At 41.5% G+C, this 16,742-nt stretch overlaps 1 protein-coding gene across 7 annotated transcripts in view; it reads left to right on the forward strand.

Moving 5' to 3' along the window:
* Window positions 1–503: 503 nt before the first annotated feature.
* Window positions 504–16,742, forward strand: part of LOC119849916 (histone acetyltransferase p300) — a 132,260-nt gene continuing 116,021 nt past the window's right edge. For all 7 annotated transcript variants that reach the window (XM_038387311.2, XM_038387314.2, XM_038387313.2 and 4 more), the window contains exon 1: window positions 504–2,142. In XM_038387311.2, the coding sequence (XP_038243239.1) occupies window positions 2,049–2,142 (94 nt within the window). In that variant the 5' untranslated portion in view covers window positions 504–2,048. The remainder of the gene's footprint in view (window positions 2,143–16,742) is intronic.

A 16,742-nucleotide genomic window follows, 5' to 3' on the forward strand; every position in this document is an offset into this window, starting at 1 on the left:
CTGCTCGGCTTCCACCTGAGAAACCTTCCCCTCCCAAATCCAGGGGCTTAGCTGTGGGGCCTTTGTCTACGCAGTGTATGCCGTGCAGGGAGAGCCGCACCGCGGGCTGTCGTGCCCCCGCCCCGCTGTGCAGCAGAGGAGCTGCCTGCTCCAGGTTGCGTCCTCCCCCCCCCCCCGCCTCAGCTGTAGGATTGCAACAGGCCTGTCCCAAGCAACCACCGCGCTGCATATTTCGGCCGACTAATAATACGCGGTGTGGGTGGGGAGGGAAGAGAAATGGTTTTCTCCCCTCGTCCTCCTTCCCCTTTAAGGGGCGGAGGTGAAGGAGTTTGCGGAAGGGAACGATGAGCAACGCACGCTAAGTGGTCGGCTTGGTCTCGTGACTTCCGATGGCCCCGCCCCCGATTCCCCCCCCACACCCCCCGCGTTCCATTGTGAGTGCGAGCTCCGCATGGCTCCGCCTCCTCCCCCAGCCCCGCCTCTTTTTTCTCTTGGCTCATTTCCGGCCGCTGCTCGCTTCCCTGTGAGGACTCGGGAGAGTGAAGAAACAACAGCCGCCATTTTGTTTGTGTGTGAGCGACTGAGGGAGGGCGAGAGAGACCGAGCCGGACGGGGCGAGCCAGGGGGCAGGCAGCGCAGAGAGACCCAGGGGCCCGGGCGGGGAACGGGGAGAGAAGAGAGAGTCCGAGACTCATCCCCCACATACATCACACCAGCCCCGCAGCCAGCCGCCGAGAGCCAGGGCAGGGGCAGTAGGGAGCCTGCGCGCTCGGCCTCCTCGCTCCAAGCCCCGTCCCGCCCCGCCCCGAGCAGAGCAGAGGAGACCAGACCCCCCCCCCGCGGTCTATTTTATCCATAAGGGGGAGATTTCCCCCTCTTGGGCCGGTATTTTGGGAGGCGTCTGGACCCCCGTTGGGGCCCCCGCCCCCTATGGCGGAGGCGAGAGGGCGTCCTAGCAGCGCCTGAGCGGTGGTGGGAGAGGCGGAGAGTGACCATCGCCGAGCGCAGGGGGTGGGGGGAAGAGAGGAGCCCAACACCCCCCGCCCTGCCCAAACCCAGCGCTAATAACCATCCTCAGCCACTCGGGAGGGGAAAGGTAGCGCGAGAGAAGGGGGGGGGGAGGGGCCGGCTGCTTCTTCCTCCTCCTCCTGCTTTGGGATCGGTCCCTCTGCTTGCTCTGGGGGGCACCCGGCTCCTCGGGCTGAGCGAGAGAGCGGAGGGGGCGCGGAAACCCGCCCCTGCACCCCCATCTCGAGATCGGCGTTGCCTCCATCAGGACAACAATCCCTTCTCCTTCCCCGCACAACAAGATGTGAAGCGGAGACTCCTGGGACTTATCCTCACCCTCCTCATCCTTCCAGCTCCCCTCTCTGCAGCCATTAGTGCCTGGCGAGGAAGAAGCAGGGGGAGCTGGGGACCCCGCACACGCGCTGTCTTCCTCCCCTCCAGCCCCTTCGCGGGCGGTGGGTGTTTTTTTTTTTATTTGCAGGGTGGTGGAAGGAGCTGCTAGAGGAGGGTGATTTTTTTTCTCTCTCTCCTTTTTCCTCCTCCTCTCCCCTCCTTCGCCCGCCTCCTTGTGGCGATGAGGAGGAGGAGAACGACGCCGAGGAGGAAGAAGCTGATGGCGGCGGTGAGGCGGCAGCAGGAGGAGGAGACCCCCCGGAGGATGAAGATGATGGTGGCAGAGATGAGGAAGCACCAGCAGCACAACAGCCGGGATTAATTTGACTAAAAACCCACCAGTCTCTTCTCTTTTTTTTTTTTTTTTTTCTGGCGGGGGCGCTTTCCGTGTTCTTCCCGTCCCCGTGGCCCGGGGGAAAAGGCCTCTTCCCCACCCTACTCCCCACCTTCCCCCCCGCTCAGCCGGTGCCACCCTACCGGAGACCGAACCCGAGGGGCAGAAAAAGGGGAACTTGGCCCCCCGCGTCCTCCAGATCCGTCGCTCGCTCTCCTTAGTCTTCAGCTGAGTCGGGGGCCCGAGAGGAAGGCGAAGATTTTGGGGATCCCCCGTCTCTCTGCTCGTTGTGTTTGTCTAAAAAGAATTAAAAATGGCCGAGAATGTGGTGGAGCCGGGCCCGCCTTCAGCCAAGCGGCCTAAACTCTCCTCACCGGCGCTCTCCGTGTCCGCAAGCGACGGCACAGGTCAGTCTCAGGGGCCCAGACCCCCCCATATCCCAGCTGTACACCTAGAACCCTTTCTCTCCCCTTCTTTTCCCCCTCTTTTTTTCTCCAGCTCTGCTTCTTCCCTCCCCTTTCCTGTCTTTCCATTTGCACCCCTTTTTCCTCTGCACCTATGTGTATTAATCTCCTCGGAGGGTATTTAATTGCTCTTGCCTTTTATTTGTTGGACGTGATTGAGAGGAAAGCTGTTTGGTTTCTTATGCATATGGCCATTTGCAGAAAGACTAACAATTCTACCATTTTTATTCTTTTCGTTGTAGTAATTATATCAAGTTCTTTAATCAGATTAAGATATATAGATATATAGGCATAAAATACTGCACACAAGCATTCTCTTCATCACTCTTAACTGTGTGCATGTGTGTGTATATACACACATCTGTCTCTTAATGTTTGTTGGCTTATATGTAAGGACTTTACATCAGTTTTTTTCAGAATAAGGTAACGAATTCTCTTCCATTCCTCATTTTATCCCTTGTTTGCATTCTGGTTATTCTGTTTATTTTTTTTTTACCTTTTCCCTTCACCGTTTCTCACTCGATCTTTCTCTGAGGAAGAATGGTTCTGTTTTTTGTTAGAAATTTAGCTTAGTCTTAGTTTTTAAAGACCTAGACTGCAGATTTTAGTGATTTGTAGGGCTTTTAAAGATTTTTTTATCTCCATGCAAACACATAGCGTTTCATCTTATTTGCATTAAGAATCAATATGGAGCGCAGTTCATTTTGCATCTCCCATTTCTTTGCTGTGAGGCCAAAATGTCTGAAATTCCCATGTATGTATGTTGGGTTGTGAAGATGAACGGGGCTTGTTCTTTGCAATCCTGCAAAGATTTTTAACAGTGGTTTTGTAGGGAGGAACAATCCATAGTTGCTTTGAAATCAAGCTAGAGGGTGTAAATTTTGGGTGTCCCAATCCCCAGCAAATGTAAACTGGTTGTACTGGAAATTAACAATAATAAGTTGTTCTTCTTTTCACTACCTCTTATTAAGAAGCAGGTAAGTATTTGGTATCATTTTGCTTTGAGAGTACTGAGCAGCCTGCCCCTAGTTGTTTCTCAAAACTTGCTTTTAGATCTTAGCCAAAGGAAAACTTTGGGGACTCCCCAACTCTGTCTCCTCCTGCCATACATTGGATAGTTAAGGTTGTTCCTTGTAGGCACCAGTTTTCTTGTTCATTGTAATTGTTTGACGTGCCAGAAAAATAAGTAAAAAATGGGTGGCCATCAGACAGCAAACAAGATGTTTAAATGTCTGGCTTTCAGTTGTGCACTGGTTAAACTGGAATCACCTTAATTAAAAAGTGTTTTTGCTGATCTTTTCTTTGCTCTGGAATAATGAAATTTTAATTGGTGTATAATTTAAAAAAGAAGTTTGCTGAGAACTTTTAGAGCACATTAAGGCATAGGCAGTGTTAAGGAGACTGTGAAAGAGGGGTGATACATTTCTGTCCCAAAATCAACAGGTCCAGTCTCTAATTGAAGAGGGAGATGGGGTGGAGGAAAAGGAACTTTTCTCCTGTCAGACCCAGTGGTTGATTTTTAGCATTACTTAGAAAGCAAGTACTGGAATTCAGTAGTCTTCACGTATTTCCTTTCCCCGTCAAGTTGATCATTCAACAGGGAATTGTTTTAGTTCAAAATCATATCATTCCCCCCCCCCCCTTCATTGTGTGGAAAGTTCCAAGTTTGACTTCAGGCTTTTTGTGTGTGTGTGTGGATCACAATGCTGTTTAGAATAGCTGGACAGGTGGAAACTTTTTATACATCTGATTGAAAGTATAAAAACATCAGTTGCGCCAGGCTACAAGGAGCTTTTCTATTTAACAAGTGCAGGTACTCAATATATTTAATGAAATGTAAGCATTTTAATCAGGAGCACTGAGTGATTTAATAGTTGAGGAATCGTTGTATAGGTATGGTCAAACACTTACTATGGATATTTTAACAATTTCTTAGGAATTCAGATGTGACATAATAGTGGAAAAAACAGAATGTACTTTCTTCATAAGACTTGTATAAACTCAAACTTCAACAGGTAATGCAAAGGCTTTGGATAGTGTCAATTTTTCATATGAAATTACACTCAATAGTTATTGATGAAGACTTCTTTACCCTGGGTTCTCATGTTAACTAACATATTAACATTGTGGGCTTTGAAGCACAGTACTATGTTTGTTACCTGGACATAATTATGCCTTCATCTCAGAAGCGCATGTATCTTGTAAAGTTGAATATTACAGTGTTTCTTTAAGTCAAAACCAGTCATTTGCGGGTTATATTCCTTCACTTCCATTGCTTGACTGTTTTTTGTCTCATGTCAATAACCTGTTTCCATAAACACCACAATTCCAGTTTTTACTAATCGTAAGGCTTTTTCCCTTTCTTTTCCCTAAGTAACTTTGAATTAGTGATGTGTTATGTAGTGTGGTGAGGTAGGTCACAGCTATAGAATGGGTTGTTGCCCCACTCCTAGGATAGTGGTTGCATCATGCTTTTGAACTTAGCGTAATTATTTACTAGAAACATTACATTTTTTTTTTTTGCAGTAATCTAAATTTTGGCTTGTGAACTTGATAGTGCTCATAAAGTGAGGCATCAGAAATTTCTAAATTGTTGGGGCCATTTCGCTTTGCTTGCAAGCATGAAGGGGATTCTTTTTGTATATTTCTCACTGTTGGCTTATTTGGTTCAGTGTTAATTTAAAATATGGATTTGGCAGATTGGAGACCTAAGAGCATTGGTGAGTCTAGTTGAGTTGCTAGAGCTGAAACTAGCAGATGTCAAATATTTTCATCATACAGAAGCCAAGACTTGGTCTATAATTCATCCCCAATTGTGTTTTTTTGTTATGTACCAAGACTATTTAGTTTGTTTTCAGAATGCACACAAAAAAGGAAGGTATTGGGATTCTGTTTCAGAACACAAAATGCATTGGGAGAATTCAAGAGGTGTTCACATAGGGTTGCACTAGTAAACCTCACTTCTCTGCTCATCCAGTAGCTTCTTGCCCACTGTGTCGCACTGCTGGATCTCTTTCTAAGAAGCCTTGGCTGTTGTTTCTCTCCTGTTTTGAAAGCAGTGTTTACTCTGAAGCCAAGGAATGTGGTATAACTTAAGAGCTTTTACAGTTTAAAAATGTTTTATATAAATGGAAAAATAAATTCTAATAAAGGCTAAATTCCTTGTCTGGGGGAAGAAGAAGCAGGAAGGGAATACTGTATTACAAGCCAGCTCAAGTGTTTAACTACAGGTTCGTATCATTTGCTAACACTAAAATACTGTTGTTCCTCCTGGATGCTGAGGAGTATAAAAAAAATCTTGATATTGTGAATGGTTTTTCTTCTAGTAAATTAATGGTTAAACTTTACATCTTGTTTTGTCATCCCTTGTAATTCTTAATGCATCCTTTAAAAACTCTTGACATTAGGAGCTGAACATCTTAGATTTTCTCAGTAGTTACAAAAGTACTGGTACCGCTTCATTGTGAACAGTTGACAAAAATTGGTGGGAAGGAGGACTGATACCTGTTTCTACATGCGAAGCCCTAAGTTGAGTTCTGCAAAGAATGCTGAATCTGAACACTTGGGCCAGGTCTATGCTAGAAACTTCTGCTATTATAAGCAATATCAGTTAAGGGTTTTTTTTATGACATTTATGTCCTGGCGAAAGCCTTCGTGTAGACATGATCATAAAAGTGCTTTTGCTGATGTAGCGTATTTTGTTTGGGGACCTGGTATAAGCTATATTAGCAGAAACATGGCTAAAAAAGGGTGGATGCAGCTTTCACTCAGATGCTGCTGGTATATGTATACCCAGCAAACCTTTCTCGGTGTAGTCTAGGCTTTGGAGTAAGTCTTCCATTTTCATTAATGCTGTAATGAAATGCTTGACAAGTGCTTTATGTAAATTTAGCATCCCAAATAGTCTTCAGAAATACCAAATATTTTTTTAAGTTCATTTTGGGCAAGATTTCCTTCCATTAATCAGGTGTGTTAAATGGTGTTGTATATTGGAGAGGATATCCTGAACTTTGTATTCCTTGATAAATGTTATAACATTGTAGTAGACTATACATATCTTTTGGTTGTTGGATACAAAAATATTGTTTGAAATGTAAGTTAGTTGTAAAATATTAAACTCCTCTATCATTTCCTAAGATAACTGTTAATATACAGATTTGTGGTAGCAGAGATCTGTACGTATATTTGTAGTATGGAATATAGTGTCCTTTGGCTAGGCATATCCATTCTATTCTATCCAGATTCTATTGATTAACAGCAGCCCTTAGAGCCAAATGTACACTCCCTTGATCTGCCTTCCACTTGGTATCCATTTTTTATAAATCTTAATTTGTTCTCATCTTGACCCTTAATTCTTCTGCAACCTCGTATCCAAGGTGTATACATTTCTCATATTGAAAACCTTCAGGACTTGCTCCTCTTATAAAAATGATTCATATTCTCATCTTCTGTCATCTAGATTACTGTAATTCTTTGTATAGAAGATTTAATTTTCATTGACTTTAAAATGTGGAAGGTTGTTTCTTCATTAGAAACACATCACCTCAAATTTTAACCTGGCTCTCTGTCTATTTCAGAAATCGATACAAAGTCTCTTCCCAGTTTTCAGGCTCCTTGGAGTTTCTCTCCATTTGTTTGATCTCACTTTTTTTTTTTCTAGCCTTCTCTCCTTTCAGGTCTGACTCCTGCCCCCTTTCTTGCACAGTAATCAGATCTTAATCCTGAGTTCCCCCTCCCATTCAATTTTACATGTGCTCTTTCTCTCTGAAACTTGGATGAGTCTATCGCAGTTCACCTTATTTCATTTGCTGCCTCTTTAATAGATAACTTACAAAGTTTTTGTATTATAGCAAATAAAACTATTTTTACTTGTATTACAGTTGTGCAACTGAGACTGTGCTAGACATTGTACAGACTTGTAGTAAGTTACAGTCCTTCAAAGAGCTTACAGTCTCAGTAGACAAGATATGCAAGGGGTAGAGAGAGGGAGCAGAGAAAGGTGAGGTGAAGTGACTTGTTCATGACCATGTAACAGGTAAGCGACAGAGCCAGGAATAGAACCTGGGTCTCTTGACTCATGTTCCTGTGCACTATCACAAAGTCACACATCTTCCACGCCCTTTACTATACAATACTGTCCATCAGCAACGAAGCTGTAGGCAGTTGTCAAGAATTCACTTGGAAATCTTTATTTTTATAACTTAAATATATTTTTCACTAAAACTGCTTGTTCTGGTACCTGAAAAATTAGAGAACTCATTTTAAAAAAAAACCCCCAAAAACTAAGACCTGAAATCGTTTTGTATATTTAAATTGTAGAAATTATTTAAAAACTAGATTTATTACCTTTTTGGGTGAGACCCAGTTCTAGTTTTTCTCTCTCCCCGTTTTTGATTTTTGAAGTGTTAATGGTGTCAATTGTTAAGAGAAACAGAACCCTTAATTTGGGGGTTGGACAGGTAGAAAATGTAATACATATTGTATTTTAATCAACAGTAAATAATTGAGGGAACTGAAATTTCTAGTTAAGTGGACTGTCAAGAACGTTGTGGTTAGAATAAGATTTTTGAGACTAACAGTAAGTTGATATTTCTATGGTGGTTGATTCAAAAATCAATGATCCTGCAGACTTCACAACCTTGCATTCCATTCCTAATCTTATGATACCTACAACTATTTATCTTTTTTTCCTACACACTGAATTGCGTATGTAAAATTGCAATGTTCTACAAATTTTTTAAATAAAAACTATATACTCCATAAGTTAAAGGTCTATGGAAATTGTGTGCATGTAATATATAAACTCAAGAGGTCCCTAGGCATATATATTATGCAAACTACAAGTAAAAATTGAGTCCTGGGCATGGTACAGTGTAGATAACTGAGATCAGAAGGGGGTGTGTACTACTTAAAAGTAAATGACAACTAACCTACGGATGTCTGAAATTTCAGGAGGAAACCTTGCTGCTGAATTCAGGAATTTTAGATGCTAGATTCCAACAAAACCTAGTTAATTTTAAGTAGATGTGGTTGAGATGGTCTCTTGTTAAATGATCTCTTTCAAAATGAATCTTTAACTCTACCTAAAAGGAGCCATCAATTCAGATCCTTAATCAATTCTTCATTAAAACCTGTGTAGAAATTTTTTTTCCCTACTAATGTGTGTGGGTTGGGTGCGGGGGGAAAGATTAAGTATATTATTGGAAGAATCCTTACTCTTTGCTATGGATTGCTGTGTCCAAAGCGTACAGCGGTTTTTCTCTGCCAATGGATTTAATGGGACTTGTAAGTATATCCATTGCAAGTCTCTTTTCTCCCCCCCCATTCTCCCTTCTGGTGGGTTGTCTCTAGTCTCTCCTCCATGACTTGCTTTCATTATTCAGTGGGATGATCTTCCAGTGCATGCTCTATTGATGTAATGATCGTACTTTAATCTTTCTCTGCACATTAACCAGTGCCCCTCTGTGGAGATTGAGCCCAAAGTCATTTAGATTTGTTATCTGACAAACTAAGTAATTTTGCTGATTTGTTTACCTGTCAGCTTAAACTACTTATATGGGTCTCCAAGGATTTGGCTTCTCAGGCTTTACCAAAACTGTAGCAGCAGGTTGAAGTAAAATACATCTGTCTCTGCATATGGTTGTATTCAGTGACATGCAAAACATCGTGATCCCACTGAATTTGGATACATGAATCCGACAAGCAAGACGTAAATCATAATTATTTTATACACGGGAACCTTCTTATTTGCTAAATGGTAAGCAACATGTCCATGGGCATGATCAGATATTTCTTCCTTAAACATGTTTCCTGATATTAGGTTGTTATATGAATCGCAGCACAAAATTACAAATGTCTCTGAATCTTTGTGTATTTTGAAGTCTTTACTTTGTCATATACAAAAAACTCTTCAGATATGCTTTTGTTGTAGGATTTTTTTTAAAGAAAATGTTGGCACTTTCATTTTTTCCAAGAATTCTGAACAGCTACCATTTTTAGATGGAGGAATTGTAGTGGGTAACTCAGCCAGTTGTGTAGTTATCTCAGCTACATTTGCATCAGCGGAGATGTGGAATTGATGTGGCACTAGTTAGATTCTCTCCACTTCTCCTGTTGTAAAATAGTATGTGCAGGAGCAGCAGTAGTACAGGGGATTCACCACTGCTTGTGTGAGGTAGAATGGCAAGGGAAGTTTTTCTCTTTTGTCCTCCTGTCCTTTTCCACAGCACCGGTGCAAAACTATACCTATATTACCTCTCTTCCTGCATTTAGGATTTTTCCAATAGGATGCTGGACATCAGGACCAGATTAATTACAAGTCTCAGTCGGTGTTGCTTGGGAAGCATGAACTAGAGTGAGCCATGGTGATTCTCCTATAGAAGAATTTCTAAAATGTATAGTGACTATAGATGGGGGTCGGAAACCTTCGGCACTCGGCCCATCAGGATAATCCGCTGACAGGCCGCGAGACTTGTTTGTGTTGACCATCTGGAGGCACAGCTCCCTGTGGCCGCGGTTCGCCGTTTCCGGCCAATGGGAGCTCTGGGAAACAGCAGCCAGCACATCCCTGCGGACTGCTTTTTTTTATTCTAGGTAGAAAATGCATCCTTTCTGGCATAATAGTTAATGGTTGCTTCATTGTGCTTTCTTCTGGTGGTCCACAATGTTAGCATGCTAAAATAGGCTCATTCACCTCTAATTTCAACTTGTACTAGGGCCCATAGTGCTCAGAAAATTGCCTCTTCGGTAATACTTATATATTTGAAAACTGCTATATTTCAAAGCCTGTTAAAACTGTACAAATGAAATTCCTGTCTGAAGCTTATATTTTCTTAGACTGAGTATTATTTTGAATCAGTCTAGTTTTACAAAGCCTATGCTATATATAGGTGGCACGTCCTTGACTGGGGAATGTACTAAGCAATAAGTTGATTAACAAAATGATTGAGTTGTTGTTAAGCTAGGCATTTAGTTTGGTATATTGGGGCCATTATTAACTATTAATGTCCAAGGCCCCTCATGTTGTTTATAACTTGGACCAGTAGTCACTAGGTAAAACTAATGTAGAGGATTTGCATTGTGTATTTTTAAATCTGGTAGATTTACTCAGATAATTAAAGGGGGAAGTTTAAAAAGTTATTGTTAGTCGCTTTCAGAATGGTGAATGAGCTGAAATGTCTCCCTAGCTCATGTTGGTGAAAAGCACTCTCAATCATTTGTAAACCTTTAACATTTTATTTCAAAATATTTTAGTGACCAATTAGTAACAAAACTTTAATATATCAATCAGTTTAATGTTAAAGCAGTAAAGTTCTCCAGATGTCAAATTCAGAATAAAAACAGGATAGAAACTGGGTTGCAACCTCTTTGAATCAGATGGCTTAGTAGCTTTAGTGCTCTTGATTGTGGCACTGATCCAAAGCCCATTTTGAAGTCAGAGTCTTTCTATTGACTTCAGTGGGCTTTGGATCAGGCCCTCAGTAAACTTTCAGATCACTGTTCTGAGGAAAATGGACGGCTTTCTTTTGAGGAAGAGCTGTGTGGTGCTTGGTATAGAATCTGCACTCTGATCAGGGAATGTGGGATATATCCAAATTAATACAGTGTAAGAATTTGCATGAAGAATGAGCACCCCAAGATGCATTCTTTTCAGATTGGGGCTATAGCAATAAATGGTCTTTTATAACATTTACTTGACATCTTGCCCCTTGCAAATTAATTATATCAAATATGTGACAATTCCTCCCCCCCCCCAAAAAAAAACCCTGGTAGATGAGGTGATGTGTACATCTACCACTGAGTTTTTGACATTTTCACCAACAAACTTTGGGTTGATGCTATGAGCTTTTGTCTGAAACGCTTGCTTTACTCTCCTGAAATGGCTTATACACTTCCATTTGCAGACTTTCAATGATTCTGATCACTCTGACATGAGGTATTGAAAAGTTGTTCTGGTTAGGCATAACTGTTGGGTAGGGTTTTGCTTGCAGTCCCAAACTTTGAATTCAGGTGTTTTATTTTCCCTTTTCAGACTAGCAGCCGTGTTAGTCTGTATTCGCAAAAAGAAAAGGAGTACTTGTGGCACCTTAGAGACTAACAAATTTATTTGAGCATAAGGTTTCGTGAGCTACAGCTCACTTCATCGGATGCAAGTACTCCTTTTCTATTTTCCCTTTGAGTTCCTTGAGGCAGAATGCACATGAATACTGCATTAAAGTGGGCTTTTCAGGGTGTGATGTGGTGGCAAGGGGAAGCAAAAAACACAATTTCTTACAGTGAGGAGAATTCAAATCCTAATGCCAGAGTCTCTTGGAGTTTCCAAAACACAAATAGTATATTAAAGCAAAAAGGTTATAGTTTCCTGAAACAGATGCAGGAAAAGAAAATTGCAGCTTTGGATCAAACTTTCGTATTTTAGGCACAAAGAAATGAAGTTACTTCTGGTTGTTTAGGGACCAGCATCCTAGGATGTTGTGTGGTTTGATGTGTAACTGAACTCCGTAGCTTTTGTGGCTCTGAATCTGAATCTTGTACTTTTTTAGGTCTTGTTTGAATTTCTGCCTGTATTTGATCTTAAATCAGATTGGATTCTGTTTAAATACAGCAGTGGTATAGTTAATCTTTGGTTGCCCTCTATTTAAAAATGGCTCCACAATTTTTTAAAAAAAGTAAGAAAAAACTATCAGACAAAGTCCTTGTACACTAAATTTCAGCTTGAAGGGGATTGTTGCTTCAGAGGGTTTTACAATGAAAATGCTACTGGACTCATTTATTTGCCTTTAATGGGGTTTATAACACTGATCATTTTTAAATACCATTTGGTAGAATCCTCACTCCTGAATGTTTCCTAGACAGAACAGGGTGGAACTCTGCAAATGTTAAAGGCTTTATTTTATCCCCAAAGAATAGCAGAGCATCTACTGGCGGTCACATTCCACCTGAACTTCTAATGGCTGCCACCTGATATTTCCAGTCCTTTCCTTGATCAGTCAGTGATGGAGCTTCCCACAAAAGCTTTGCTCCTTCAACCAAAGTAGTGACTCTTCACTGCAGTCCAGTTTCTTGTTGCTTCGGTTTTCTTCAGTCCCTCCCTGGCTGAGGATCTTTTTGTGTCACATCTCTCCTTGGCAGAGTCATTTTGTCTCCCCATAAGGAGACCTTTAGGCCCTAACATTGTAACTTCCAGAGCTTGTTGGTAGCACTTTATTTTACCTCTTCCTTGGGTTTTTTTGACATTTTATCTTTGTTTCAGGGTATTGAACTAAGTTGTTCAGGGCATCTAAGTATTTTTTGCTTTATGAGGATCCTTGGCTCACTGTCTTCTCAGCTTATCTTTTTGGAGGGTACTTCAGGTCATGAGCTTCCATTCTTGGATCTCCAGTGTAGTTGCTTAACTGTGAACCCAAATAGCTGGTTACACTTTGGTGCTTGGGTTGGTGTTTTCTTTCTTGCTTCTAGGCCTTCTCCTGGATAGCTTTCAGGTCTCTCTGCAGAGAATATCTTGATCTCAGCATTTCATGGCCATTGCTTCTGCCTGAAAGCACAAAAGAAATGCCATACGTTTCATATGCAGTAGCCTGCATTGTGTGGCACCCAGCAGTCAGTGTTGATGGTAAAGCTTTGAAGTGGACCTGTTTAATGCTTGCAGGGCTCTAGAATTGGTATCCTGATGGGGCATTCTGCATGGAATATTGAGCTCTTGTCGATAGTTTTGACTGATGTGGAAGACTGAGTGTGCCAAGTACAAGACAGTGCTGCTTGAAGTGTCTGTTGGACAAAGCAGAGAGAAGCGCTGGTATCAAGCCTTGTCCACTCATTAATTAATTTTTTATACTTCAGACAGAGTTATTTCATAGTCCAATTTATTGATGCATATCTGGACTGCTGATGGGTTGTTCAGAAGGATGATCATTCTTTAAAGTTCCACTTTGATTCATCTCTCTTCCCATTGCAGTGCTATAAAGGGGGATCTAGACTGGAGCCTCAAAGCCCTGTCTTACCTGCTATAAGAATCTGCCTCAAGGCTTACCTTGCATGTTCTGTCGTCTTATACAGCTTCTGTGCCAAGATCCTTCAGGCATTTCTGTGCACACAAAACACTGTCCTTTCAATTAAAGCTCCTATTCTTTGAAGATTGATTACTTTGAGGCCATTGATTCCCATCTGCAGAACACATTTAGGCTATGAGGTCAAAAATCTTCTCAGGTATCTGGAGGCCTCTGGTACAAGTTCCCAAAAAACTGGGTTTATTCCATCCTCTGTTGTTGGAAGCTAACCACTCAGAAACTTGGTAGAAAGGCCTATTAATATATTTTCAGAAACCAGTAAGACTAATCTTGATGAAGTGAGGAGAACTTCCTCCAATTTTCTAATCTGAATGAGATTCACCTGAGCCAGAAAACACGAGAGAGGGACTAACATAGAGTGCCTCAGCCCATTTGAAGGTTTGCTTCTCTATGTAATCGGTAAGGATATATTTTGCTTAGAATGTAAACTCCTTGTGATAGGGATCATTTTTGTTTTCTGTTTGTACGGTGCCTTTTTCAATGTGGTCCTGGTCCCTCACTGGCATTACTGCAATATAAATAATGTTAGAGATACTGTTCTCCACCTTAAATAGGACAACTTTGAGATGCTAGGGCACTGAGTTCCTAGTACATTAAAGGTCAGATTCACCTTCAGGATCTTGATTAGTAATCACAACTGGAAGGGACCTCGAGGTCATCTAGTCCAGTCCCCCTGCACTCAAGGCAGGACTAAGTATTATCTAGACCATCCCTGATAGATGTTTGTCCAACCTGCTCTTAAAAATCCCCAATGATGGAGATTCCACAACCTCCCTAGGCAATTTATTCCAGTGCTTAACCACCCTGACAGGAAGTTTTTCCTAATGTCCAACATAAACCGCCCTTGCTGCAATTTAAGCCCATTGCTGCTTGCACTATCCTCAGAGGTTAAGAAGAACAATTTTTTCTCCCTCCTCCTTGTAACAACCTTTTATGTACTTGAAAATTATGTCCCCTCTCAATATTCTCTTCTCCAGACTAAACAAACTCAATTTTTTAATCTTCCCTCATAGGTCATGTTTTCTAGACCTTAAATCATTTTTGTTGCTCTTCTCTGGACTTTCTCCAATTTGTCCATCTTTCCTGAAATGTGGAGCCCAGACACAGTACTCCAGCTGAGGCCTAATCAGTGCAGAGTAGAGTGGAAGAATTACAATACTCCTGCCAATACATCCCAGAATGATGTTAGCTTTTTTTGCAACAGTGTTACAGTAATGTCTGAATTTGAATGACTTAAGGCCACCTAGGGGTCAGGTGAGTCTCCAAGTGACTGGTAGGAGGAAAACTACTCCCAGGCTCAATGCCTGGATGTGCTGCAGGCTGGAAAACCCATAAAACCCATGCCAAATGATCTATGTTAACACAGGATAGCCAGGGTCCCCTGAAGAGATGGCTCACACACTATGAAAGTAAAAAAGCAACACATTCAGTGCATGACTGAGACCAGCTGATCTATACCTTGCTTAGTGCCAGCAGGGAATAACTATCATCCCATTGTAAGGTCAGAAGGTTTCATCTGACTTGAGTTGACACATGTGTATCCCCCTGGTGTGCAGATACTTCCAACAAGTTGAGATCTAAGGAAGTTTAAGGTGAACCGTAGCAGTGCAAGTTCTTGGTGGTGTCAGTGAACATCCAGATATTAATAATGGACCAAGATAGGAGAAGACTCTGTGCACTCAAGGTAGTGCAGGAAAGCTGTGGTTGCTGTAAAGAGAGGTGTGTTAGCATCTGGCAGCATCTGAGAGAGGTTAGGGCTGTTGTGTGTTCTTTTGTCTTATGGGATATGAGGGAATTGTGAATTGAGTAATGAGACAAATTGGCCATTGTTGGTTTATGAGGGTTATGGTTTTGACCATATTCTGTCTGTGAAAGACTGTGGGATTGAAGCAACTTATTCAGTCTGTATGTTGCTCACAGTGTGGTTCCTGATATGGTAACATTTCATGGAGTGTTTTTCTTTCACAGATGAGTTCTATGGTTACATGGGCAGTAGCTGACAAAGGGACCTTTGGGCATAGCAGAAGTATCTGCTGTTGGTGCAGCTCATAAGAGAACTGTTGCATATCTTCTTTGCACCTTGAGGCTACTCCACTCTAATGCTATTTTTGTGGGTAACCTTTTGGATATGGCCTAATTAAAAATAGGTCATATGTCTCAGTAATGCATTGTTGGACTCTCGGGGTGAAACATTCCCTCGTCTCTACATCTTCACTTTACCTGTGAACACAGGGTATTAATGGATCCCCAGATTAACCTAATGAAGGATCCTTCTGAACCACCCTAACACTGAAGGTCGCTTCCTGGGTATTGGTGACTTTTGTGCTTTGCTTCCGACCTTAAACCAGAGTGCCTGTTTCCATCAAGTAGTAACTCTTCTGTATTTGGGAGGGTGCCATGATTTCTCTAGAGATCACAAATCATTACATTGGTGGTGATCAAATGTGTGCATACTCCCCTACTTTGGTCAGATCTTCTTTGGTGCATTCTGGATGAAAGAGATGGTTAAGTTGCAGAAGACTCAGTGTGTCAGAAAGCTGACTCCACTTCCTTAGTTTTGACACCAGGTTCTTGAGTTGCTGGTCAGTGGCCAAGCCATGCCAGTGCTGATTTGGTCAGAGCCAAAGCGGCCTCTACAATCTGCAGACAATGTGCATCTTGGGGCAATTGAATATGAATATTAAATAAGCCGTGACTCGGTCATGTACGTAAGTACACACAAAGTAGTACTGCTGAACTCAATTTCCTGAGTCTGTTCATATTTTAATCCCTAAGTCCAGTGGGATCTGCCTGTAAAATGTGGGAACACAAACTCATTGCTGGTCTTCAGACTACTAATTTGGTTGACTTTGAAAGGAAAATCCTAAAGTTTGAACATTGTCTGGGGTTAGTTTACTATCATTTGGCTGTAAAAGATTTTGAAGATTTGGGTTTCAATTTGACTTTACCTGTCATTAAAAACTGCCATTATCCTTGCTCAAGTTCACCTCATATTTGTGGTTAATACTTACTGCTATTCTCCTGAGACAACCATTTTGTATTCTCCAGAAGTGAGAATCTTGGCAAATGATATATTTCAGGGTGGATTTGATTTATATCACTATTCAGGAGGACTCTATTTAATCATGGATTTCTACATAAAAGGGCATTCTTGTTGGTTGTTATAACTTTAATACATATTCTTCACAACTCAGATGTAGGTTTCATTTTTAGAAGGTATAGACTATAAATTTAAGTGATTTATTTTGAAAACTTTTCAGATTAGTTTTGCAGCTATATCAGAAAATGAATGATTGTTTGGTTATTTCATTTACCAAAGGTAATTGAAGCAGATAGTCAACCTTCCAATAACTTCATAAATATCTCCAATTCAACAGGTTAATTATTAATATTTGGAGGCTTTTCTTGCTATGCTGTATTAGGAAGAGAACATCACCAGACAGACATTTAAATTGTTTTATTTAACTAAAACAACAA

Source organism: Dermochelys coriacea, chromosome 1, assembly GCF_009764565.3.
Source record: "Dermochelys coriacea isolate rDerCor1 chromosome 1, rDerCor1.pri.v4, whole genome shotgun sequence".
In the NCBI taxonomy this organism is placed as follows: Eukaryota; Metazoa; Chordata; order Testudines; family Dermochelyidae; genus Dermochelys; species Dermochelys coriacea.